Genomic DNA, 25,497 nt, shown 5'->3' on the forward strand with positions numbered 1-25,497 from the left:
GGAAAGGGCAGATAGGGTCCACGAGATGGAATCGGTGTGCACTGCCCACACAGTGTCTGGCCTCTGACGTTAAGGGCCTCCGGAGTCTGGAGAGAGAGCTTGTATTAAGCATTCTGTTTCAACTACATTTTAAAACCCTGTACTTATTTTATCTTTTTTAATCCGGTGACATAGGCACTATAATTACTGTCATTTTTAGGATAAGGAAGGGGAGCCACAGTTAACTAACTTGCCCAACTAGGATTAAAAGGCTAGCAAGGGGTGGAGACAGGATTTCCCCCAGAGAGCTGCTGCAGATCTGGCTTCCGTGCCCACCGCCCTGGCGGTGTGGGCAGGTTCTGGTGGGTTACTACAACCAGCCCACGAAACAGCTTCCTGGAGCAAGGGGCGAGACGCGGGGCTGCCAGGAGAGAGTGGCGGGACCTGGGGCCGCCGGGACACGCAGCTAGTGCGAGGGCAGAGGAAGGACACAGATGGTCAGCGGCCCACAGCCAGGGCAGGGCAGGGCGGGGCAGGGCGGGGCAGGGCGGGCCCTCCTCCGGTGTGGCGAGCCCAGTGCTGGTCTCTAGGTTCCTGGGAAGAGGGAGGGTTGCTCCTCGCAGGGATATTGGGGGTGTGGTGTGGGCGTGGAGGGTGGGCTGCCTGGGATGAGGCCTTGTGGAGGAGGTAAGGCCAGATTTTGCTCCATCCCCAAGAGAGAAAAGAGGGGTAGAAGGAGAAGAGAGAGATTTCCGGGATTTGGGAGCTGGAGTTTGGATGGACACGCAGCACGGAGGAGGGCGCGGCGCCCCCGGGGCCTCGGATTGGCACGGTCTGGGTCGTGCCCCTGCTAAGGGAATGGGCATGCACTGGGAGCCGCGGCGCCCCGACCCCAGGCCCGGGCAGGCGCGGCGCTAGGGGCGTGCAGTCTGCCGTCCCGAGCGTCGAGCGCGCGTTTCCAGTGCCTGGACCGCGCGTCCTGCTCATTCCTTGCGCAAGGAGCCGCAGATTGGTCCCTCGCCCGGGAAGGCCGCCCGGCCGGACGCGCGGGTCCCGCCCGAGTTCCCGCCCTAGCTCGGGCCAGAGCATCAGGTGGGGCCCAGGGCTGGCGCGGACCAGGCTGAGGCGGCCTTTCCCGGCGCCGCCCAGCCGCCCGTCGACCCCCGGGCCACTTGCAGGCTCGTTCCGTGGAGGCGGCGCCAGCGGCTCCCCACGCAGCGCGCGCCCTAGCGCGAGGCCCCGACACCCCTAGGCCGGCCTGGGCCCGGGCTCCTCGGGACACACGGCGGCCCCCGGCCCCCGAGCCGCGGACTGCAAGTCCCAGCAGCTCCGCCGCGGGCGCGCGCGCCCCGCTCCAAGACCCTCGGCCGTGCGAGCCGCGGGGCCCCGGCTGCGCTGGGTCGGGGCCGGGCCGGGCGGGGAGGCCGGTCCCGCGAGCGGGGGCGGGGGCGGCTCCGCGGCTTCTCCCGCCGCCGCCGCCAAGGGGAGTTTCCAGGAAGTGGCCATATTGGATCCATTCAGCCGCAGCCGCCCGGGCGGAGCGCGTCCCGCAGCCGGCTCGTCTCCGTCGCGACCCCGGCGCTTGCTCCAGCCCGGCCGCCCGGCGCGAGCTTGCCATGGCGGCCACGGACCTGGAACGCTGCTCGGTGAGGGCCACGCGGCTCGGGAGAGCGCCCTGCGGGGTCGGGGCGCGCGGCGGGTTGTCAACGGGGCGGCGGGCGGGGGCGCCTGTGGCTCGCGGGCTGGGGTCGCCCCCTCCGGCGCGGGAGAGGCAAACCCAGTGCGCGGGAAGACGCAGAGACCCGCCGGGCTCCGGGCAGGTGCGAAGCCGGACTGCAGCTCCGCAGGCTGGGGGAGGATGCAGGACACCCCGACCCGCGTCGCCCCAGGGTGCTGCTTTCGGCGTGGCGGGGGCGATCGCTGGCCGCGCAGGTGCTGTTGGCTGGACACGGCCGGTGAGGATGCAGCCCCGGGGACCAAGGGAGGCCGCCCGGAGAGCTCAGGGCAGTTGCGGGCTTGGGTCCTGAGGCTCCTGGGCCTGCTTTTCCTATCTGGACCGAACCTCGCTCCTGATCCCCGCAGCCGGATCCTGGGTGCGACTCCAGACAGGGCAGGCCTCAGTGGTCGGGTCTGCGGCAGCCATTCCCGGGGAACCGAGCCGGTCCGGAGCCCGCCCTGTGCGCGTTTGTCTGGGTCCCCGTTGGGGTCTGCCCTCTGTGTGGCTGACATCCTTGGTGGTCCCTGCAGGGGTCTCTCTGAACTCCTGCCAGTCCAGAGCCAACTTCCTAAAGGTTTCTAATCCCCCTGGGGAGAGAGGCCTTGGGGGAGTTGTGTCTGTTAGTCCTCGGGCATCTAGGGCTGGATCTGGGTGTGTCTGGGATGTTCTGCCGTGACAGCGAAGGAGCTGGGTCCAGTGCCAGCCTGAGAGGCCCTGGGTGGACCTAGGGGAGGCAGGCTTGGGGCTGTTGGGGGGAAGGAAGGGGGTTCTGAATGTGTGACTGATAAGAAATGGGTTCTGAGGCTAAATGAGGGATCCAGGGACTTATGTAATTAATGCTATAAATACTGTCATCTGAATTTATATATGTAAATTTCCCCTTTTAATCTGAAAATACATTTGTTGTTCTACTTTGGAAGTGTGTGTCACTGAAGCAGGGCCCGTGGTTTCATCATTTCCAGGCTGGTGTTTTGTTCCCGCGGGGGAGAGGGCTGTGTGTCGGCCAAGTCAGTTAGAATACCTGGCAGGGTCCAGGAGGGGGCTCATCAGAGGCTGCCTTCACCCCTGTGCTGGACCCCTGGGCAGCACCTGAGTCCCGCCCCCCAGCTGGAGGTTAGAAGACCCCCGGGTGCCCGAGCTGCCTCTGTGTGTCTGGCCGGCCGAGCAGACGGTTATGTGTGGGTCTTGTCTGTGGCCGGTTGTTCTGCAGGTGGGAATGGTATGTGGAGCAACCAGAATCAGGCCGCCTGATTTGAATCCTAGATGCTGCTTGTTGGCCATGTGACCTTGGGCAAGTTCTTTAACCCCTCAGTGTTCTCATCTGTTCAATGGGATAAAACTACTGCCGCCCTCCTGAGGTTGTTGTTGAGGATTCAATGAGAGACTGCAGGTGAGGGACTGAGAGCGGGGCCTGGTGTGCATGTGGACGGGAAGGTGGCCCTGCATGGCAGGCGGCGGCAGAGAGCAGGTTCGCCCTGTTGCATGGCAGTCTCCGTGCAGGCTCCTGTCCAGAGATGGTCCTCACAGCGTCAGCAGAGGCCCCTGCCTGCCAGGCTGTGGGTTTGGGGGGGCCTCCCTCAGCCCCCTGTGTCTGCCCCTGCATTGTTTCTGTGAGGGGGTTGGAGTAATCCGCTCCGAGGGTCCAGACCCAGAGAGGGCACTGCCTCAGGGAAGGGTGTGGTGCCGGGGTCAGGGGACTTGGGCTCAGTGTCAGGCTAAGCCAGAGGAATGGATGCCTTCCACGCCCGCCACACTCTGGGCCAGTGGTGTTCTGGGAGGACTTGGGTGGGGACCTCGGGTGGAGTCTGGCCTGAATTTCAGGGTCTGGACTGTGTTCTCCCCTCCTGGCATGTCGTCCTGGGAAAGTTGTTTCTCCCTTTCTTGCTTTAGGGCAGGCACACAGACCTGTTCTGGAAAGTGCCTTCTGTGGCCTGGCGTTGTATGTTTGGAGCTCAGGGGTCAGAGCACCCTGGAAAGGTTGGCAGCCGTCCCGAGACCTGCGGTGCACAGAAGCACACGCGTCATGCTTTGGGATGGAGCTGTTCTGGGCTTCTGTGTCCCCACGTGATGTGATGCACTGGGCCCAGCTCAGGCCTCCATCAGGACCGGTGTCATCTCCGCGCGTGTTGGGCCCTCTGGCAACTTTGTTCGCCCTGTGGACCGCTGGGCTCCTGTTTGCTCTTGCTCTGTGCCTCCTCCTTGCTGAGACCCCGATGCTGAGGCCCCCCCTTTCTGCCTGCAGGGCCAGCTCCTGTGTTGCCCCTGTCCGTCTCAGGGTGAGGGGCATGAAGCTGCAGGGGCCGAGGAGGAAGTATGCGGCAGGGCAGCCGCCTGCCTGGCCTTCTGCCCAACCGGTCATGTACCCCCCGTCTCTGCTTATCCCCAGCACCATCTGTCACTTCCCTGAGTCGCGGACTCTCCTGGCAGGGCCGTGGGAGGCAGCGTCTCGCCCAGGGGGCTTGGCCTCTTTCAGAGCGTGGTGGGGAGATGACCACTAACTGCCTTGCAGAGCCATTCTAAAGGAGAAAGGGGAGCCAAGCGAGATGGCTGTGCAGCTCTCTGGGCCTGGTGGCACTGGGGACTCACTTGTGGCACCGTCTCCAGAGCTTGCACTGTGCCGCCACGCCCCAGGGGTGGGTCTGGCCTGCCCTCCCCCTCCTGGGGGCAGTGAGCCATTCCCTGGGCGCTTGCTTTAAGAAGGGCTGCTGGGATCTTAACTGGGGTGGGTGAGAGCTCAGGGCCGGTGGGAAGGCATTGTGGGTACAGAATTCAGATGAGGCACAGACCAGAGTGGGAACTGAGAGGGTGGCAGGAAGGACAGACTGTCAGAGTGCCTGCCGAGAGGCTGGGAGCCCAGGGCCTGGCTCTTGTCAGAGGCTTTGGTGGCAGGGCGGGCGCTGGATGCTTTGTGCCTCTTATCTTGTTGATGCCAAAGCCTGCAGGTGGGTGAGAAAGCTGATGTGGTGGTCGGCTCCAGACTCAAACCACAGCACTCCAGGACCCTTGAGATAACAGGGTGGGGCCCTCTGAGTTCCGAGCCCGGAATGGGATAGGCGGAGGGCGACTGGGGCAGTCACTCCCACAGATGTCACTGTGGCTCGGGTCCCAGCACTGGAAGCAGTCAGCTGCAGGATGACAGAGCAAAGGGCCTGGGGGTGGCCAGCCAGCTCCGTGTGTCCTCTGCTGCCTCCCTGGCCTTCCTGCCTCAGTGCTTTGTACTTAGGACTCCGGATCCCCAGGCAGGGCCCCAAGGCACAAGCTTTGCCAGACACCCGGATGTGGAGCTGTGTGGGCAGGAGGGAGGCGCGTCTGCCCAGGAGAGGGACACCTGCTGACGTCAGCCATGCTGTGGAGCTGGGTGCTCCCTGCTGGCTGCCTTGGGGCTGCCTGCATCCTCAGGACCCACGTGAGCAACCGTGACTGGGAAGAGGGTGAGGGCAAGGCGAGGGGCATTTTGGCAGCAGCTGCACATGCCCTGGGTGCCCTTGGGGCAAGTTGGATGTCCTCCTCCTCCCTGGGACGCCTGGCACCCAGCTGGTTCTCAGCCCCCATCCTGTAGGCCACGTTAGAGGGATGGAACCTGGGCAGTGAGGGCCCGTGTGAGACAGGCCGTGTTCTCTGAGGGGCTTCCTGGCTAGGGCTGCCTGGAGCCCGGGGTTCTGGAGGGGCTGTGGCTGTGGAACCGAGTCTACTCTCCAACCTGGCTGTGGGGCTGGGGGCACACCTGCAGCCCTGCCTGGGTGGTCGGGGCGAGGTACAGAAGTACGACCATGCTGCCCTGTGCCGCGTCTGGCCATGTCGGTGCCTCTGTGTTCTGTTCCTGCCCCAGCACTGGTGTCCCTCCAGCCACCTTTGCTGCCCATGCCCCCTCCTAAGCGGGGCGGGGGTCTCGTTCACTGTGGAGCACAGGCTGCCTCCTCCTTCCAGCGGTGTCTTTTGCAAGGCGGTGGTGTTTGCCACCAGAGTCCCTGAGCCAAGCGAGGAAGGATGATGAATGCCTGGGGTTCTGGTACATTCTGTGGCCTAGAGCACCTGCCCCATCTGCTCTGTTGTGGGGTGGCTCACTCCATCTCAGGCAGTACAGCTGAGTCCAAGAACACTGTGTCCTAGGCCTGGGGTTGGGGTGGTGGGCGTGGACCCAGTACCCTGTAATGTGCCCTTGGCTTCCTGGAAACCTGATTTTGCTAGGAGAAGCGGGAAACACACCATCCCGAATAAACAAGCTGCAGTCCTGACACATGCAGAAGGAGAGGAGAAAGTGTGACTTAGAGAAGGCGCCCAGGGAGCAGAATGCTGGGGTCTGGAGGGGGTGGCCTCGGGTTTGCTCCCAGATTTCCTGTTCCTTCTAGGACAGGTGGAAAGGGGACATGTGGTCTGTGGGAGTGACCGGTGGCCCATCTGGTTTCGTGCCAGTGTTACCTTGTAGCACCAGGCTGGCGCCATGCAGACTGAGCGAGTGCTGCGTGCGTCCTCGCCCACGTTTTCTCTTGCCGCCAAAGCAGAGAGACACTTGAGTTCCCCGTGTCCTCTTGACTTGGGACAGGTAAACCCTGCCTCTGTCTTCCTCTCAGGCTTAGGGTAGCAGCTTCCCCACCCTCACCCTCCCACATGCGCCCCTCTGGCTGTTTCCCGTAACCTCTGACCTGGGATTTGAGGCTGGCTGTGGAATCCTGGGACCAGAGCCTAAGCCCTTCCTGGGAAAATTCCTCGGATTCCTCTTGGGCTCAAGGACAGTTGTGCTCATGAGACCATGGGTTCTGGCAGAGGCCTGTGCTCTGGCTATTTAAGGTCCAGGCTGCTGGGAGTAGCTGCAGCCAGGGTTGGGTGGTTCGTGTCGGGAAGGTGGGTGGAGAAGGCTCCCGGTGACGCAATGACTTGTGGGTCTGTTGCTCAGTGACTTAATGGGCTTCCCCCAGGGCTGGAGCTCTCCTGGGGACTGAGTGCACAGGCCTGTGGGTGCTAGGCATGGGATCCCAGAGGGAGATGAGCATCTAAAGTCAAGAACGCTATGGGTCAGGAGCCTCATGCAGCTAGCTGGTGTGGTATCCCCTCCCCTTCCCCCCAGCAAACAGACTTGTGTGGAAGGTTTGAGCCCAGTGATTTTTTGTTTGTTTGTTTATTTGCTTTAGAGTGAGCTGCTTTTTTGTTGTTGTTATTTATTTATTAAGATTTATTTGGGGCCAGCGCCGAGGCTCACTTGGTTAATCCTCTGCCTATGGTGCTGGCATCCCATATGGGTACCGGGTTCTAGTCCCGGTTGCTCCTCTTCCAGTCCAGCTCTCTGCTGTGACCCAGGAGGGCAGTGGAGGATGGCCCAAGTGCTTGGGCTCCTGCACCTGCATGGGAGACCAGGAAGAAGCACCTGGCTTCTGGCTCCTGGCTTCAGATTGGTGCAGCGCCGGCCGTGGCGGCCATTTGGGGAGTGAACCAACAGAAGACCTTTCTCTCTGTCTCTCTCTCTCATTGTCTATAACTCTACCTGTCTATATTTATTTATTTATTTATTCGAAAGGCAGAGTTACAGAGAGGTAGAGGCAGAGAGACAGAGAGAGAAAGGGCTTCCATCCACTAACTAGTTCACTCCCCAAATGGACCCAATGGCTGGAGCTGCACCAATCCAAAGCCAGAAGCCAGGTGCCTCCCCTGAGTCTCCCACACAGGTGCAGGGCCCCAAGCAGTTGGGCCATCTTCTACTGCTTTCCCAGGCCATAGCAGAGAGCTGGATTGGAAATGGAGAAGCCATATGGGATGCTGGCACTGCAGGTGGTGGCTTTTACCCGCTGTGCCACAGGGCTGGGCCCTCCACTTTCCCTGGCTCTGTTGGTTTAGACGTTCAGTGGGGTTCCAGTCCCTCCTGGATGGAGGCCCATTTGTGGAGGGGGTAAGCCGTGCAGTGCGGACTCTCCGTACATCCAGCCTCATTCTTGGGAACAGGGTCGTCGTCTCTTGGCTGGCCACGAGGGCTGTTCCAGAGGCGCTGACGGGGCGTTTCCTGACCAGGAGAGGGACAGCCTGGTTCTCCACTGGGCTGCGAAATGGGATGCCCTTCCCCGCTTCATGCTGGAGAGCCAGGTGTGGCGGGACACAGCCCGCCGGTGCAGGGATTATTTTGGTTGTTATCTTTGATTTGCCAAAGAAATGATGTCACAGGGACCTGGACCTCGCTCAGGAGCCAAACGCTGGTGAGCGACCTGAGAGGGGGTGATGTCCCTGTGGCGTTCTCACTGTGTGCCGAGCGCTCAGGGCTGCCAGCTCTGTCTGTGACCCGGCTTCTGAAGATGTTCAGAGCTCCTGTTCCGCAGTGAGCACCCTGGGAGCTGGGTGTTCGGGAAGGGCCAGAGGCAGTCGCCTCTCACCAGCTCCAAGGGCAGCTGCCCTCCAGCTCGCTTGCCTCCCGGTCCCGGGCTGCAGACTGCCAGGCCTTTGGCCCACACCAGTGCTCTGACATACTGTGTTGGGCCTGCTAGGTTTTCTCAGTCTGTACCGGTTGCCAACACTTAAAGATGAGGGGATTTTGCATGCTATCTAGATTTCTGGATTTTTCACATGCTGTTTAGATTTCTGGATTCTCTTGACAAATTGGAAGATTTGGCAGTGCTCGGCCTGCATCCCCACAGTGGGCCGAGCACCAGTGTGGGCCAGGCAGTTCCGCACTGTTCCCACCTCTTCCTGGGGGGCCTGTCACGTGGCCAAGTCAGTGGCCATCTGCCATCCAGCGGCACCTCAGCAAGGAGGCTGGACCGTCTTCTAGTGTCTGCCTCCAATCCTGGCTTCTCCCTCCCAGGAGTGTGGTCTCAAGCCAATCACTTAATCTCGCGGTGCCTCGACCGTCTCATCTGTGTGCTGGAGAGCACGCGAAAGCCGACCTCGTGGGCTCATGAGTGGAGTGGGTGAGAGGAGATGAGGGTTTGTCACCGTCCTTGTTATTCCTTTGCCGCCAGCCTGGTCTCTGTGAGCCCTGAGTGTAGACGGAGCCCTGCGCCCAAGGAGCAGGTGTCCCCTCCCCTAATCAGTGGCTGCCTCGGTGCCTGGACTTGGTGGATGTGTCCAGTGGGTGTGTTGAGTGACTCAGTGCATGGGATAGGAGCCTGCTAAGGACCAGGGAGGCAGTGTACAGAGAGGTTTGGGGCAGAGGCTTGGCCTACTCTGAGTCCAAGACCCCTGCCCTGGGTGATTCTCTGGCCTTTGTGTGCCTCAGTTTCTTCAGCTGTAAAATGGGGGTGTTTACAGTGTCTGTCACCCAGAGTGGGAAAGAACCAGGTGACCAGGTGAGAGGCTTGGTCTGCAGGGGGTGGTCCTTGGCAGGGAGTTGGCGTCGGCCTTGACCACCACTCCTGCCTTTGGCTGTAAACTCCCAGATGCTTTTCTTCCCACCCTGCCTCCGTCAGCTCCCTCTCCTCGCACTGTCCCTGTCCTCTGCGTCCCGAGTGCCACACAGGAGACGGCAGGAGTGCAGAGACACTCCACTGCGGGTTACCTGCTGACTGCACTCCACTAGTTGAGCACTGACAGGATGCCTGGCCGGGGCAAAGGGGAAAGGCCAGAGGTCAGGCAGACCCCAGCTCCGTCTTCGATGTTCTCAGCTCTGCTGTCCTCTACCAGTGGGCTTTGGCCTTAGGCTGACTCTCGTAATGGTCAGAAAGAGGGTCCTAAAGCTGCAGCCTGGCTCACCCGGCTCTCTTTGAACCAGTCGTGGGTTTGTGCCAATTGGCTGCCACCAACCACGCTGCCAGGCTCACAGCCAGAGAGGGGCCTGCCTTGATTTCCTAGTTGGAGGTAGCTTGGACATGCAACCATGATGCATCTGGGGCTGCTGGCTCCTCCTGGGCTGCCACCCCGGTCATTTTAGCAGGGACACCTGCAGTGAGTGATGCACCTTGGGTCGTGTGTCGTTGTTGCCAAATTTATGATGGGGGTTGGCGTTAGTGAGTCACCCTTTAGGAAGACTAGGAGGTCAGGCCTGTCTCCTGAACTAGGGAGGAGCACTGTGTCCCTCAGGGCCTGCAGCCATTCACGTCTCTCTGTGTGTGAGTGGGTGGGTGCGTGCACGTGTGTGCTGCACTTGCTGTTGACTGACATCCCAGCTCCCTGAGGCTCCTAAGCAAACACTGCCCTTGGTCTGTGGCCCCTGTAAGAGCAGAGCAGCCTGGGCAGCACCATGGGGCTAAGACCTCCCGGGGATCCCCATGGGCAGAGCAGGCCGGAATGCTCAGCCTGGAGGGGTGGGCTTATGTGAGACCCCACTCCCGGGACTTCTCTTGATCTCTGGAGACTAGAATTGTGACAGAGTGTGAGTGTGTATGTGAGGGGGGATGGGAGGCAGGATGGCCTCTATTTCCCTGCAGGTCCTTTGTGGTAGAGTGTGTATGTGTGTGCGTGCACGTGCGTGTGTTGTGTGAATGCGTGTATGTATGTGTGTTCTCTGTGTGTGTGTGTGTGGCTTCCAGACACAGCTGGCCTGGTGGGTTTTGGCCACAGGCTACAGGAAGTTGGACAGAGTCCCGATTGTGTCACCCTCGGACGAGGAGGATGAATAAACACGTCGCCTTCTCTGCAAGCAGGGCGCGCCTTTCATCTTGGAGATTTTCAGGGTTATTCTGTCCTCCGTTTGATCCTCAGGCATCCACAGGCAGGTGGAGCTGCCTGAACAGTGAAGCCTGTGTCGGCTGGGCAGACGGCTGGTGCTGCAGCCGGTGGAGGTGGTGTACGGCCGCTGGCAAGTGGCGTGTTGTCAGCCATGTTGGCCGCAGTGGTGCGAGGGAGGGCAGGATGGAAAAGCTGACCTCTCCCAACCTTCAGTCAAGTTCTGGAAGTCTGTGGACTGGGTGGGGAACTATGCTGTGCAGCATGAAGGAACTGGCGTCACGGCAGTGAGGGGTGAGGGATGTAAGAACTTAGAGACCAGGTGAGAGCAGGTGCCAGAGAAAAGGTGGCGCCTGGGGAAGGGGCAGCGCTGGATGGGTGAGTGCAGAGGGAGGGCTGGGCTGGAACCTGTGTACCAGGGTTTGGCCTGACCCAGCATGTCCGAGGCTCTGTTGACTGCTTGTTATGTGGCATCAGTGAGTGGAAGCTGTCTTGCAGACTCCACATAGGGGTCCCGGGCTTGAGGGTGTTGATTGGCTGCGAGTTTCTGTGGTCAGGGGACAGGGAGGGATGACCAGCTGTAGGAACAGAGGCTCCGATGAAGAGCAGGTTTAGAGGTACCTTTGACTTTTGGAGGGGCTCATGCAGCTGTCCAGAGAGGCCACCTGGGGTCATCGGTGCAGGGCTCCAGCTGGCAGGGGCAGGCATCGGTAGGGGACATGAGCAGGGTGGGCTCTGGTGGAGGGGAAGAGGGGCCACCGGGGTTCTGGCCAAGGCAGCAGGCTGCACTGCAGCCAGGCCCAGCACTCCGCTGCTGTGGAGATGGCCCTGCAGGGCAGCAGCCACCCCTCACATCCGGTCCTGGGCGTCCACATGCACAAGGGCTGCTCTGCACTGACCGGTGTCTTCCGGGCTGTCCTCCACCGTGTCCACCTCCCTTCTCTAGAGCTGTGGGCAGCATGGGCAGGTAAGGCTCTGCCTGCTGCCCTCTCCTGTTCTTGCTCTTTCCGGCTGGCTGGCTGGGCAGAGCGGCTCAGGAGGAGGCCCAGCGTGGAGCTGCCTGGGGCCTGCCCTCATGGGAGCTGAGCCTGGGAACCTTGCCTTGGAGAGCAATGTCTCCCCCCATTCCCAAGGAAGCCAGAGAAACCAGCCACACAAAGTGGAGTCTGACCTTGACCTTCTGCTTCAGGTCCTCGTGGTTTCTTTTTTTAGTGCAATGGGCCAGCTCCAGTGGCTCTAGCTCTCTTGAAATTGCTGCTCAACTGTTTGCCAAGGCCATGCCCCCACTTTTTCACCTGGAGCACTCTGTGCAAATGACCAGGGCTGCAGTGGGGGTGGGAAGGTGGTAGGAGCTGGAGCCTGGGGTGAGGGGTGTCGTCTCTGCAGAATACCACTGAGTCAGGAGGCTGGAGGCCTCCTCTGTGCCCAGGTGGTGGGCTGAGCAGGTGAGTGGCGGCTGCTTTAGCAAGGCCCATGTGCGTATCCCATGCTTGGGTGCATGAGGAGCTGAGGGCTGGCCGTGGAGCACCTGAGCGCGGCCTGATTGGCCCAGGTCTAGGGGAGCAGCCCCAGCACCCCATCCTCAGAGTTAGCAGTCTGTACTTGCTAGAGTCTCCATTTAAGATCCAGGGAGCCCTGGGCAGGAAGAGAATTGGCCTTGGGACCACCTGTGCTAGGAGAGGCCCTGGCCATCCCAGGTGCGGCAGAGCCATGGGGAGAAAGGCCTTTTCCAAGGTGGAGCTTAGGGAAGCTGAGGCTCGTTGGTTCCCTCTTGGGAACTTGGCCTCGAGCTGGAGCTCTGGAGCGCGAGATCCACTGAGTCCGGACAGGAGGCACGGGGCTGGCGTAACTCAGGGTCGGTCACCCCCCGGCTTGGCTTGGCTTCCCCAGTGGGCTCACTGCCTGGCTCTGCATCTCTCTCGGCAGAACGCGGAGCCAGAGCCCCGGAGCCTCTCGCTGGGTGGCCATGTGGGCTTCGACAGCCTCCCCGACCAGCTGGTCAGCAAGTCGGTCACTCAGGGCTTCAGCTTCAACATCCTCTGTGTGGGTGAGTGTCGTGGGGGGGGGGGCGGCCTCCCACACAGGACAGAGGAGAGCCCTCTGGGAGGTGGCACGCTGCAGCTCTGATCGCCTGTCAGTTCAGCCACCAGGGGGCGCGCCAGGCACCATGAAGCATGGGAGGGAGGGGACGAGGGTTGGTTGAGGCCTGCCCAGCCAGGGCCTGACGCAGTTGTCACGGAGAGTGGGCAGGATTCAGCACACGGAAGTGCTTCTGTGAGCTGTGGGAGCTTGCCTTGCAGATTTAGCTTTGTTTGTTGTACAAACACTGACCCATTCCACGTCACCGCCCTCCCTCACAGCATCTCCACAACTCCAACCCCACACAGGGGGCTGTATGAGGCCCCCTGTGCTCTGCTGCGGCCTCCATAGGTGTCTGGGGGGAAGGGGCCTGCCCTGAGCACCCCACTGCCTGGTTAAAACTGCCCAGAACTGGGGCATCTGGGCCGACGCTCCAGACTCTGTCCCTGCATGCTGTGCACCAGGCAGAGGCTGGGTGGTGACCAGGTCCCCTTGAGGCCACCGGAGACCAATGTCCAGTGATGTCCCCACGGCCTCTGGGCCCTCGCTCTGCCCTTCCCTGAGGACATGTCACATGTCCCAGAGTCCCAGATGCCATATCTGGTGTCTAAGTTTCCCTGCTGGCTTGCTCTCTGCGCACTGTTTCTGAGGCCCCCAGAGAAGGGTTTGAGGTCAGTGAGGTGTGGAGTGGGGGCTGTCCCTCTCTCCTGTGTGGCTCCGAGGGTGCCTGCGCCCCACTCGCCCAGCCGCCACGGAGGCGTCTGGTTCCAGCCTTTGGCTTCCCTTCCTCCCCTCCCTCCTGCTGCCCAGGGGAGACTGGCATCGGCAAGTCCACACTGATGAACACGCTCTTCAACACGACCTTTGAGACCGAGGAAGCCAGCCACCACGAGGCCAGTGTGCGCCTGCGGCCCCAGACCTACGACCTCCAGGAGAGCAACGTGCAGCTCAAGCTGACCATTGTGGACGCCGTGGGCTTTGGGGACCAGATCAACAAGGATGAGAGGCAAGAGGCGGGAAGGGCGGGGCCCCCCAGCCTCAGCCCACGTCACCCCCAGTGGCCACAGTTCCAGGACTCATCCCAAGCAGTCCTCACTGCCGGCTGCCCCAGCAGGGAGGCCAGGGGAGGGCATCTGGGGGAATATCAGAAGCCCTGCGGCCTCTGACCACCCAGCTCCTCCTTGGAGGGATCGGCCACCTGCACGCACACAGGGATCCTCAGACAGAGACGGCCCTGAGCACTGGCTGTGGCCACACGGCCGCCTCCCAGGTGATGGAGCTGTCTGTAGTTACAGGCCCATCGTCGACTACATCGACGCGCAGTTTGAAAACTATCTGCAGGAGGAGCTCAAGATCCGCCGCTCCCTGTTTGACTACCATGACACGAGGGTCCACGTTTGCCTCTACTTCATCACGCCCACGGGTCACTCCCTGAAGTCCCTCGATCTGGTGACCATGAAGAAACTGGACAGCAAGGTGCAGACAGCCTCCTTGTCCCTGGTGTCTCCCGTTCTCCCGCTGTCGCTGTCCACTGGGGCTCCGCCTCTACGCTCACTGCCTCTCCACCCCACGCCACTGTTCCTGCTCTGCCCTCCCCTCCCCTCCCTGACATGCATTCCCCGGGGTTCCCTCTGAGCTCTCTGGGCAGAGAAGAGTGAAGCCCCTGAACTGGAATGGGGATGGGGAGAGGCGTGGTGAGGGCAGAGGGGGCAGCTTCTCGAGGACATGGGGGAGGGTCTGGGTCCTGGAGGGTGCGTGATCCCACAGTCACCTGTCCGTGTTTGTGACTGCCCTCCCCGTTTTCACTGTGGAAAGCAGGGGAACCTTGGCCTGGGAGGTTCTGGGCTCTTCATGAGGTGACTGCTGGTGGATTACCTTAGCTGTGTCGTGGGGAGCTCTGGCCCCTGCCACTGCTTCCTCAGGCCCCAGGCCGGTTAAGGCTCCCGAGAGCATTCTGGTGCAAAGCTGGGTATGCCCAGGGGGCCAATGTGGAGGCTGGATCGTGGTTTAGAGGACCCAGGGCTGTCAGGAGCACCGCAGCTGATGGGTCCAGCCCATCAGAACCTCTGCAGGAGGCTGGGATTGGGCTGAGACTGCCCATGGGAGCAGCTCCAGGGACGTGGCCTGGGCAGGGCTGTCCACTGTCAGGGAGCCATTGCTCAAAGTGACCGTCTGCTGTCCCTGCCTCCATCCCGGCAGGTTAACATCATTCCCATCATCGCCAAGGCAGACACCATCTCCAAGAGCGAGCTCCACAAGTTCAAGATCAAGATCATGGGTGAGCTGGTCAGCAACGGCGTCCAGATCTACCAGTTTCCCACGGACGACGAGGCTGTCGCAGAGATTAATGCCGTCATGAATGTGAGCACTGGCTGAGGGCCTCAGGCCTCCGGGACCCAGGGCTGGGGAAGCTGGCAGATGTCACACATGGCCTCCGGAGACTCTCGCTCCCCAGGAATCCAGCCTTAGCTTTCCCAGGGTAAATGGGTGGGTGTCGGAAACCAGCCAGTCAGTCCTGTGTCCTGTGTCCTGTGTCCTGTGTCCTGTGGGCAGGGGACAGGAAGAATCAGTTATGGGAGCAGGGGTTCCCCACGTTGAAGTGTCACACATGTGGGCACAGGGTGGGAGCCTGTAGGAGTGAGCAGGCCTGAGGCCTGGGTCTGGGAACCTGAAAGGGGTCCAGGCCCTCGGGGTCCTTTCAGGGTTCTCTGATAGCCCCTAGGGAGCCCAAGGTCTGAAAGAAGCCCTTGGGAGTCTGGGGACACTGAGAGAGCAAGTCCCCCCTGGGAGATTGTGGGACGCTTCTGCAGAGGAGAGCTGGGGAGGGCGGGTCTGGCCACCACCCTGTGGGCTCCGGGGGCAGCGAGGCAGCCTGCTTGTCAGCCTGTGGTCAGCTCGGCACTCACAGCACCCCGGGCCCCTTTCCAGGCGCACCTGCCGTTCGCTGTGGTGGGCAGCACGGAGGAAGTGAAGGTGGGGAACAAGCTGGTGCGAGCGCGGCAGTACCCCTGGGGCGTGGTGCAGGGTGAGTGTGGGGCCCGTCCTCGGCTGCAGCCCGGACTTGGTCCTTGTCCTGCCCTGCTGCCTGCTGCCTGCAGCCCCTGTCCTCTGTCCTGCCTGTGCCTGTGCCTCTAGCCCTCTGCCTGCTGTCCTGTGCACGGGCCTGCCCCGGGCCTGTCGGCGTGCCCGCCTGATGTCCCGCGCGCCCTCCGTTTTCAGTGGAGAACGAGAATCACTGTGACTTCGTGAAGCTCCGGGAGATGCTGATCCGCGTGAACATGGAGGACCTGCGCGAGCAGACCCACACGCGGCACTACGAGCTCTACCGCCGCTGCAAGCTGGAGGAGATGGGCTTCCAGGACAGCGATGGAGACAGCCAGCCCTTCAGGTGAGCACCTGCGCCAGCGGGAGCCCGCCTTGGCGGCCACAGGGCCTCATGAGCCAGGCCAAGGGGGTTGGGACGCCGGGACTGGCGCGTGCACTTCTCAGGCTGTGTCGTGATCCCTCCCTTCTTCTTCGGATCTTCTCCGAATCTTCTTCGGATCTCCGCAGCCTACAGGAGACGTATGAGGCCAAGAGGAAGGAGTTCCTGAGCGAGCTGCAGAGGAAGGAGGAAGAGATGAGGCAGATGTTCGTGAACAAAGTGAAGGAGACAGAGCTGGAGCTGAAGGAGAAGGAGAGGGAGGTGTGTGCTGGCCCCGGGGACGGGGACGGGAGAGGCCGGCGGGGCTGGCACCTCCCTGGCTCGTGCTGAATGCCCACCCGCCGCTCCCAGCTCCACGAGAAGTTCGAGCACCTGAAGTGGATCCACCAGGAGGAGAAGCGCAAGGTGGAGGAGAAGCGCCGGGAGCTGGAGGAGGAGACCAGCGCCTTCAGCCGCAGGAAGGTGGAGGCCCTGCAGTCGCAGGCCCTGCAGGCCACCTCGCAGCAGCCGCTGCGCAAGGACAAGGACAAGAAGAAGTAGGTGGCGGCCCCTTCTGCGCCGGCCCCTCTCCTGGCCTCGGGGCTCTGCTTCTGCTTGGCTCCTGCTCTCTCTCACTCAGCCCTGCCGCTCTCTCCCTCTCTCTCTCTCTCTCTCTCTCTCCCCCTCTCTCCCTTGGTTTCACTCATTTCACTCTCTCGTCTCCACTGGTTCTTCTGCCTCTGTCTAGCTCACCGCCTTTTTTCTTTCTCTTCTCTCACTTGTCACTGTGGAGTGCCACCACCCAGGTCTCTCTGCCTCTCTGGTGACCTTGCACTCCCTCCTCCTCTTTTTCCTTCCCTCACTGGTTCTCCTGCAGCCGGGGCCTGTGGGCCACAAGGCAGGGTGCGCCTACCCCACCCCCCCGAGGCTGTAGCAGCAGGGATTCTCAGGGAAGGTCTTTCAGGCCAGGAGAGGGCCAGGGCCTTGGAAGATGTGTTTCCAGCACAGGTGCTCCTGCGGTGCCTGCCAGGTCAGCCGTGGAGCATCCCCCCCCCCCCCCCCCCCGTCTCTGAGGCCGGGGCTGCAGGACCCACCCTGGCTGCACGTGGTGACCAGGTGCAGCCAGCGCTGCCCCCGGGGATGCTGGTCCCCGTGCAGCTGGTCTGCAGGGCCTTTGGCTCTGTGCAGGGGCCTTGGTGTTTGCTGGGAAGGGAGGCTGCCCTCCTGGACAGGCTGGAGCTGTTCCTGCTGAGGAAGGAGAGGGGAGGGATGGGGGTGGCGAGGTTTGTCCCAGCATCCAGGAGGACGGTCACTTCCCCATGGCCTTTTGTATCACCTGTCTCACCACTTTTAGCTGAGGTCCAGATGCCTGTCCCTGGGCTCTCAGCCTCCCCCACGCTTCATCACAGCCTATATCACGCTCTGAGGGTCTCATCTCTCCCTGTCCCTGCTCTTGGCTGACCCTCTCCTGCCAACCTGGGAGCTTAGCTAGCCCACCCATGCTGGCCTTCTCTCTTGGGCTGCATTTCCTCCTGGGAGGTTTGTGGGTATGGTGCCCAGGCCTGTCCTTTCTTGTTGGCAGTGGGGCCTAGTGGTTAGGGCCGTGAAGTGCTTAGTTAGCTGTGGCCTTGGGCTTTTGCTTGTGTCTTTAGCACCACTCCCCTCTGCACTGCCCCTCCCCACCCCATGTTGCATTCCCTAACATGCACATGCGGGTGTGTGCACAGACTACCTGCCAACACAGCACATGGTACACATGTGTGTGGAGACACAAAGGCAAACGAAGCATGAGGGGCTTCTCCCGGCGGGAGAACCGGGGGTGAGAGGCAGAGCCAGGCATTTAGGAATGCTGTTCTCATCCCGAGGGCCTATTGTCCACTTCAGGCAGGCCCTCCTCCTCTTTGTAGTCCCCCCCATCCCAGTGCCCAGCGGCTGCTGCTGTGCTGGGACACACGAGCCCTGCCTGTCCCTGGAGAGGACTTGGCCCCATGCTCCTCTCAGCTCCACAAGTGCTCCTCTGCTTCGGATTTACTTCCTGTCCTGGTCCCACATCCAGCTCCTGGCTTGGCAGGTGTGGGGGCTAGGCTGGAACCTGGTGGCTCAGAAATCTGATTTCTGCTGGGAGGGGGCGGAGGTTAATGACCCAGGTGTCCCCACCCAAGTGACTCTGCTCTGCCCCCTGCCTGCTGGGCCCAGGCCGTCTTGTTTGGGAAATCCGCTGTGGAGACACCACTCAGAAACTGAGGACAGAGATCTGGGGGGCTGTCATGGCTGTCTGGGCTCCAAGGGTCGCTTTCAGGGCCTGTTCTGTTGGCTGGAGCTGCCAGAAAGCTTCAGTCAGTTAGGCCCCTGGGAGAGGGAAGTCTCCTCCTGCCAGCCTCATGGGGGCCAGGAGTGGGGTGGGGAGGGGAGTTGGGGGCGGGCAGGGCACTCCTTCCTCCTGCCCTGGTCCAGGGAACAGGGTGAGTCAGGAGCGTGTTTGGGAAGTCGGGGAGACAGACATTTTTCAGAATCGTTTAGTTGGGAGGCTTTGGCTGGTCGTACTTTTTCTTCACATTTTAATGCACTTTTGCAACATTACTTCCCAGTCAGATCTTGACCCTCAGCCTGGGACGCCACACACTGCCGCGAACTCTCTGCTTTGCTCCTCACTCGTGCCAAACTGACTGCCCTCTCCCAGTGTCCGTCTCGCTGCCTTCCGCTCATTTGGTTTGGTCTGCTTGTCTTTTAATGTGTCTGTTTTTGTTTTGTTTGTTTTATTTTTATTTTCCAGTTAACGCACGCACAGACTGACGTGCCGAGAGTGGACTTTAGACTGTCAGGCGTTAATTTGCTTGAGTTAACGCCATGTGGCCCATCTCCCATAACTTGGTGCGAGGACGGACTGGGAGCCGGTGCAGCCTCCAGGGTTCACAGCCTTGCTTGCGCCCTCGCCCCGGCCCCGGGCCGCCCTTGCGGCTGGCGGCCCACTCCTCTCTATGCAAATACGGAAAAGCCATGGATGCTGGAATCCAAAACTGACGAGGTTTATTTCTTTCAGAGCCAGTGGCTGGTCTTCCATTTACAGTGTCACTATTCCCTGACGGAGCCATGACGGGCCCCCCCTAGCCAAGGCCCCAGCCGGCGATGCTGGGCCTGAGCGGTCGGCGTCGAGACGGCAGCTCGCACGGGGCCCTAGGTGCGGCCACCCCGTCTGGTAGACACGCTGCACACTTTGCCTGTCCCCCTCTTTGTTTTAATTTTTCTAACCTAGAGCTTGACTTTAGTAATAACTTTCCAATACTTCTAAAAAAATTTTTTTTATTTGGGCACCAGCATAAGGATGAATAATATCCTCTCCATTATTTTCATGAATAACACAGAGTCCCTGATTATTTTTAAAACTAAAACTATCTCTAAACCTTTCTCGTGTATAAAGCACCCCGCCCCCACAATAAACCTATAGGGAGAGGTGGGAAATAAACTTGCTGTGACGGCGGCGTTTGCAGTTTCTTTACGGATGACGGGGGCACCCGGACAAGCCCACGTGCAGCGTTTTTACTGTGAATGTAAATGGAACAGCAGCCCTCAGCCGTCGTCCGTGTGTCCCACAGGTGCTACCTATAACCAGGGAGCCGTCCCACGTGTGTGTTCAGTGTTCGCCTCCGGCTGAGAGTCCCAGGCCAGTCGTTTCTGCCAGAGGCAGAGGTGCTGGGGGGATCGGGCCGTTGCCTGCAGGTCGCTCGCTCTTCTCTCCTGAGCTGTGGAGGTGGAGGCGGCTGATGGACGCAGGCAGTTTCCGAGAGCTGCGGCTCCAGCAGCGCGCTGCAGTGTCCTTTCCAGAAAGCGCCTGGGTGCTTCCGAGAGCCCGTGGAGAATGGAGTGGAAGAGATAACTGTTATCTTGGTGCAAAATACCCCGAGATCCGTGCGTAGTTTTTTCACCTTACTTTGGGAACCTTCTTTGAAGGCCTTGTGTGTGCGTGGATTTCGAGGTTTTTGTTTTCGGCCTCAGAATAAGTGTGTTTTCATTCCATTCTCCCCAGACGTTTCGAAGTACCCTGGTGCCTGCAGCATCAATTTTTCTATGCTCCTATTTACAAGTGAAGGGTCATGGCCTGGCTCAGTGGGAGACGTGGAGACAAGGAGATGGGAGGAAGGGTGGCCCTCCACGTGGGTGCAGCACGGGCGACCTTGCTGGAAGCCCCCGGAGGCCGTGCTGACGCGGTGTTGGGTTGTTTCCCCATCTTGCCAGCCCCCAGCACCGTCTCCCGCTCTCTGCCTGGCCTGCCTATTGCTTCCCGGGACGGCAGACGTTCGGTTTGGAGGGAGGCGGAGGGGCGAGCTGTGTGTGGGCGTCTCCTGTGTGGGGGTCCCCACACCCCGAACACAGCAGGCTCTGTCTGCACCCAGGCACTCCACCACAACCAGGAGGGGATCCAGGTTTTGTGGGGCTGGAAACCTGGACTATTCTGAATTATTTCTTTAAGAATATAAGATATGCATTTGGAAACAGGGCCTTGGAAGGGGCTCTGAGGACGATGCCTCGTTAGCGTCATGTTACATCCACTTCTGGTTGGGACGGAAGGCAGATGCTTTGGTGTGGCTTGCTCACGAGGTTAGCCTGCATCTCGTCCTCGGGGTCATCAGATGCCTGAGCGTGCGGGTTCAGTTGGGTTCCACCTCTCTCGGCTCACATGTGTGAAGAGGAGGCTCGGTGCCCCAGCAGGAGGACCCCTGGTCCATGTGCCAGCCTGGGGACGCTGCCGTGGGCAGGTTCTGCCCGCCGTCCCCTGCTGCCTGTGGGCCCGAGGCTTGCTCGCTTCTGCGGGGAGACATGACATCCTCTGCGGTCCGAGCTGCCGCCTTGGGTGCATTGGCCACGGCAAGCCTCATCGCACCCCTCCCCTGCTATCTGTGTTTGGGATGTTGTTGTCCTTAGCTGAGACCAAATGAATCCTTGACTCACGAGCTGAGTTTAAAACTGGCCATTGTTTAGCAAGCTACGCTTCACGGGATGCGGTCCTGCTTGCCGGCTCTCGTGTAGCTCAGACTGGTTTCCGTTGCCTTTAGTAGGGTTGTCATATAGGGTCAGGTTGGAATCTACTCTCGTGAACTTCAGGAACCATGCTGGCTTGGAATAGAATCACCTTACAATTTACTGTCCCAGCCAGCACTCTGGAGAGGAAACAGGGATGCTGCTGATCGCTATGCCAGATCAGCAGGCATCAGCCAGAAGGAAGTGTCCCCAGCAAACCAAGTCCAGTGGTTTATAATTGTGCAAACTGCATACATGTTTGTGTGTGTCTGTGTGTGCACCCCCTGTGAAGCGGGGCTCGCGTTCCGGGATCAGAGGCCCGAAGGAGGCGTGGCTTGCTTGTCTGTTACGTCAGCATGCTTTTCTAAACCTGCTGCATTCGTTGACCCATTTATGCCTTCATTCATGGACTGTTTTGTTCTTTTCCATTCACTTTGTACTCCTTTTTGTTCCCCCATTAAATTTTGCATTTCTTTTGAGTTTTTATGGTGTCTTTTTTTGGGCAGTAGCTTTTCTGATTTAACAAGTGTCCTGAGCCTGTTGAGCCCCTCCAGCTGTAATACAAGGCAGCTTGTCTTTTCTGTGTCCTCTGTGGGGGAGATCTGCTGTGCTGAGAGACCTGTTTTCATAGCGAATCCTGCTGTGGACAGCAGTGGGAGGTGCGTGGGTGGGCTTGGAACAGAGGAAAGAGTCACAGGGAGCAAAAGGTGAGCGCAGAGCTCAGGCATCTTGCTGGGTACAGGCTTGGCACAGGGTGGCTAGTATATGGGTACTTCTGGTGTGCCAGGTTTGCTCTGAAGGGTGTGACATGCATTATTAACCCTTCTAATCCTACAATTAAATACCACTGTTCTGCCCATCTTATGGGCAAGGCAGAGAGGGGTTAGATAAATGACCCCAGTCACACATGTCGGGATTTGAACATTGGTCATGTATCCTGGATTCCTGAGCTACAGCCGGCTGCTTGGCGTGTCATTGAGATGATGGAAGACCAGTATACAAGTGACAGTGGTGAAGCTGGTGGACAGTGTGGGCTGGTGGACCTGAAATGGTTTTGTTGTGATGGGAAGCCCTGGGGGACAGGGAAATGGTCGAGGGGAAGACACCTGGGTCCATTTGTTGAGCTTTGTCTATCTGCCATTAGGAAGATTCTGGAGAGACCAAAATGAGCCAATGGCAAGTGAGGTTGTGGAGCTCAACAGGGAGACTGCTATGAAGATACAGTTCTGCTCCACCTGTGGGAGGCAGGGAGGCAAAGTCTTTAACCAGCTTTGGGGGGCAGTTTCCAGAAAGATGGGGAGAAGGCCCTCCCTGGCTCACCCATTTTGGAGAAGTAACTTCTGACAAGTTTAAGTAAGGCCCATGATGGTCTCACCCCCTGAGCCTGCCTAGCCCCTTGCCAGTGCACCTGCCTTGGGGCTTCCTGCCAACTCCACTCTGCACAGTCCTTCAGCAATCCCTGCCCAGCTAGGGACATCAGGAAGATGGACTGTGTCCCTGTTCCCCTGCAACGATCCTGCACCTCTGATCTCACGTGGGAGCTGAGAGCTGAGAGCCCAAGGCGATCTGGAACAGCACCCCAAGACTCTGCACACTCACGGGCAGCACCTGGGCACTGCTGCAGCCGGCTTTCACAGAGTAGCCGGTTCGCAGCAAGGGGGAGCACCACGGCTGCTCCTCATCCTGCTCCTGAGGCTCCCGGCTCTGCCTGCTCCTTTTTCCAAGGGTTTGAGAGTTGCATCAGCTCTGGGGACCTGGCTCACATCTAGAGCCATGTAGTAAAGAGGCCCAGAGGCTTCCAGGCTGTCTTCCAAAACCCGAGACAGCCTGAGTTCCTATGGGCCCCCAGGGTGAGCTCCCACCCCACCTGCTACAGTGCCTACTGGTGCTAGATAAGCGGCAGCAGAAGGCAGTGGGGCCCACCACTGGGAGCTGTGGCTGGGAGCAACGAGCCCCCCAGCATGCCCACCGCAGAGATACTGGACTTGGGGATGGGAAACATTGTTCCAGCACAGGTCACTCCAGCCAGACTAAGCACATGGGATCCCATTCACATCACCAACAATTAGATACTATTTTCAGACGTTCCAGCACACAAATTTGTGTTAAAAAAAAAAAAAAAAAGCAGAGTTTGTGCTGACTCTGAGAACCAGCCCGTCTAGCTCAGCTGCTCCTGGGCCATGTGCGCCCCTGCCCCAGCCCAGCACATCCACAAGACAAGTGCTGCAGTGGGAAGATGTCCCACATCACCGCTAGATGTGTCCCACGGCCGTTCAGATCCTTGGCCCTCCTTACACAGCCCCAGCTGGCATCCTTGGCAGCTGCATGCCGCCGCTCAGAGGCGGCTCTGTAGGCCCAGGGCATCAGAGGCAGCTGGCTTCCCCCCAAGGCTTGAGGGCAGCCTCCTCCTGCTAGTACAGGGCGTGCAGCAGGCTGGGCCTGCAGACCTGCTCATTCCAACAAGCAGCTCCTGGAGCTGTGCCTCCCCTTGCAGGTGTTACCCTGCCGCACCTGTTTGTTACACTGTTCCTCATCACTTGGGCTACTTGGCTGAGATGTGCTCCAGTTACTGCACATTCAATGAAACATACTTTGACTTGCAGTCCTTGTGAAGGACGACCCAAGTACTGGGCGTGCCAGGGGAGAGGGGCTCAGAGACTCCTGTTCCTGGGGCTGCAGCCAGGGCAGGCGGGCCTGCAAGTGGCACAGGAGTCCAGGAGAAGCCTGGCAGGCAGAGCAGCAAGAACCAGTCAGTCAGGGGTAGGGCCCCGAGTCAGCCCCACTTCCGGCCTCACCTGCCAGCTCTTAGGGGCCAATCCCAGTCCTTGCTGGAAAAAGGAAAATCAAGGGCAGTTTGTGCATCCATACATTTATTCTTTCACTCTCTAGTTTTGGGTCATGTGCACACACAGGGGAGGCTGGGCTGTGGTCCAGCAGACCGTATGTAAGCTGTACCAGCCCTACCCCCTGCTCTTCTGGGGCCCTCTTGCCTTCTGGTTAGGGGGTTCACGAAGGCCAGAACTCAGAGGAGCTCAAACACGGAGGCTCTGGCTGTGCTCTGCCCATGCAGGGGCTGGGCAGGTGGACCAGCAAGTCTGTGCAGAGGGGCAGCTAGAAACTCCTCAGCTGCTGCTTGACAAGTTCTTTGCAGGGCACATACTGCTCCATACTGACCTGTGTGAAAACAGAACGGTCACCCTGGAGCAGGAGCATCTTAGTCCGTATGAATAGGCAAATAGGCAGTGGGCTGCCACCATGTGAATACGAAGCCATCAGGAGGGCCTGATGGCCCAAAGCATGCGTATTAACCCCTCCATCTCAGGGACCTCTGTTTCCTTGGTAACTGCCAGTGGTCTAACCATGCATCGCCTCTAACCTATCTGTCTGGGGGGCGGGGTGTAGATTCTGACAGCCCACCCTCTCTACTTCCCTTCACCTGCCTCAGGACCCACTGGTGCCTGCCACATACACTCAAAGGGGGAGGGGTCTGGGGTTGACATTTCCGATATTAAGCTCAGAGGCACTTCCTCCCATGCTGAACATACTCCCACTCCCACTCCTCTTGAATATCAGGGCTGCCATGGAGAAATTTGCTGTCAGAGTCCCCTCCCCACCACAGTGGTGGGAGCCTGTGGCCCATTCCCAAGTCCACAGAGCATGGCATGTGTGGGAAGCATAGGCCTCAGGCAGACTCTTCCCAGAGCTGTCACAGTCAGATCATCTTCTGGAGCCCAACAGGGCCACGGAGAGCCACGGGTGCCCTGTTTGGGGGCAGAGTGTGTCGGTGAAAGGGGCACAACTCGGAGCCTGGTCTGGGGCGAAGTTGATGTCTACCTGTGCTTTCTTCAGCAGATCAGATATAGGAGCACAGCAGTCGGGCCTGAGCCTCTCCAACTCTAAGGTGATGATGACCAAGGCCAGTGTGGAGCCCTTGAACTGCAGCAGCTGGTGGCCGGCCATACAGTGCTGCAGCTGCCTGGTCAGGGACGCGACGTGGAGGGAAGGATTCCTCTGAGGCAGCAGCTCCATCACTTGGGGCCAGCTCAGGACCACCAGGGCGTGGAACTGGAGACCATGATTTTTAATGTTAGAACAGAAAACCCCATACGTTTCCTATGTCAATGACCAAAAGTGCACACAATTTAACTTTCCATCAGGGAGCACCAGATGTTGCCCAACCCTCTCCATTCTCATCCATGGCCCCACAAGCGTGGGGCAGGGTGTGGGGATGAGGCTTAATGCCCATGTGGCCAGAGAGACAGCTTGCTTTGTGACAGGGTCATTTTGAATTTAAAGTACCTAGCTGACAATGTTTCAATGCTCAAAAAAAAAAGAAACATGTTATTCAAGATCCAAGTAGCAGAAAAGGTTACTTGTATCAGCTTGAGAGAAGAAACTGGGACTTGGCAACAGTGGCCAGTCTTCAAGCGAAGCAGTCCTGGGTGATTCAATCCTCCTGCTTCCTAACAGACCAAACCCTCATGGCATTTCCACATTGCATAATTTTGCCTTACTAATAGAATCATATCCTTACAGATGCCATCATCCCCCCCAAACAACACAAACTAACGTATGATATTTTTTTAAGTGCCGGATCAATATGGTCTAAAGCTTCCGTAAGGATTGTGTGTAGATGAATCGAGACAGCTAAGTGAATGTGTGTAAAGGGAGCAAGAGCAGATAGCTATTTATGTACCATAGTCACAGAATGCAAAGTGAA

General features: G+C 59.5%; 1 protein-coding gene across 6 annotated transcripts; it reads left to right on the forward strand.

The window, feature by feature from the left end:
* Positions 1–1,519: 1,519 nt before the first annotated feature.
* SEPTIN8 (septin 8) lies at positions 1,520–25,114 on the forward strand. 6 transcript variants are annotated; one of them, XM_062189185.1, is made up of 10 exons: positions 1,520–1,625; positions 12,206–12,326; positions 13,169–13,364; positions 13,648–13,834; positions 14,558–14,719; positions 15,287–15,383; positions 15,578–15,746; positions 15,911–16,043; positions 16,134–16,318; positions 24,627–25,114. In XM_062189185.1, exons 1-10 carry the CDS (start codon positions 1,596–1,598, stop codon positions 24,790–24,792), a joined length of 1,446 nt encoding a protein of 481 aa, XP_062045169.1. In that variant the 5' UTR covers positions 1,520–1,595; the 3' UTR covers positions 24,793–25,114. The 6 variants fall into 6 exon arrangements, with proteins under 6 accessions (XP_062045169.1, XP_062045170.1, XP_062045171.1 ...); XM_062189186.1 differs by having other exon boundaries at positions 24,630–25,114; XM_062189187.1 differs by having other exon boundaries at positions 13,654–13,834.
* Positions 25,115–25,497: the final 383 nt, after the last annotated feature.

The sequence above is a fragment of the Lepus europaeus genome, chromosome 4, assembly GCF_033115175.1.
Source record: "Lepus europaeus isolate LE1 chromosome 4, mLepTim1.pri, whole genome shotgun sequence".
Lineage (NCBI taxonomy): Eukaryota > Metazoa > Chordata > Mammalia > Lagomorpha > Leporidae > Lepus > Lepus europaeus.

Excerpts from the sequence above, each read along its gene's own strand:
- SEPTIN8 (XM_062189185.1), top strand. The coding sequence starts at position 1,596 with ATGGCGGCCACGGACCTGGAACGCTGCTCG. Across the intron at positions 12,327-13,168 it reads CTTCAACATCCTCTGTGTGG|GGGAGACTGGCATCGGCAAG; the intron begins GTGAGTGTCGTG and ends CCTGCTGCCCAG. Across the intron at positions 16,319-24,626 it reads AAGGACAAGGACAAGAAGAA|CAGATCAGATATAGGAGCAC; the intron begins GTAGGTGGCGGC and ends TGCTTTCTTCAG.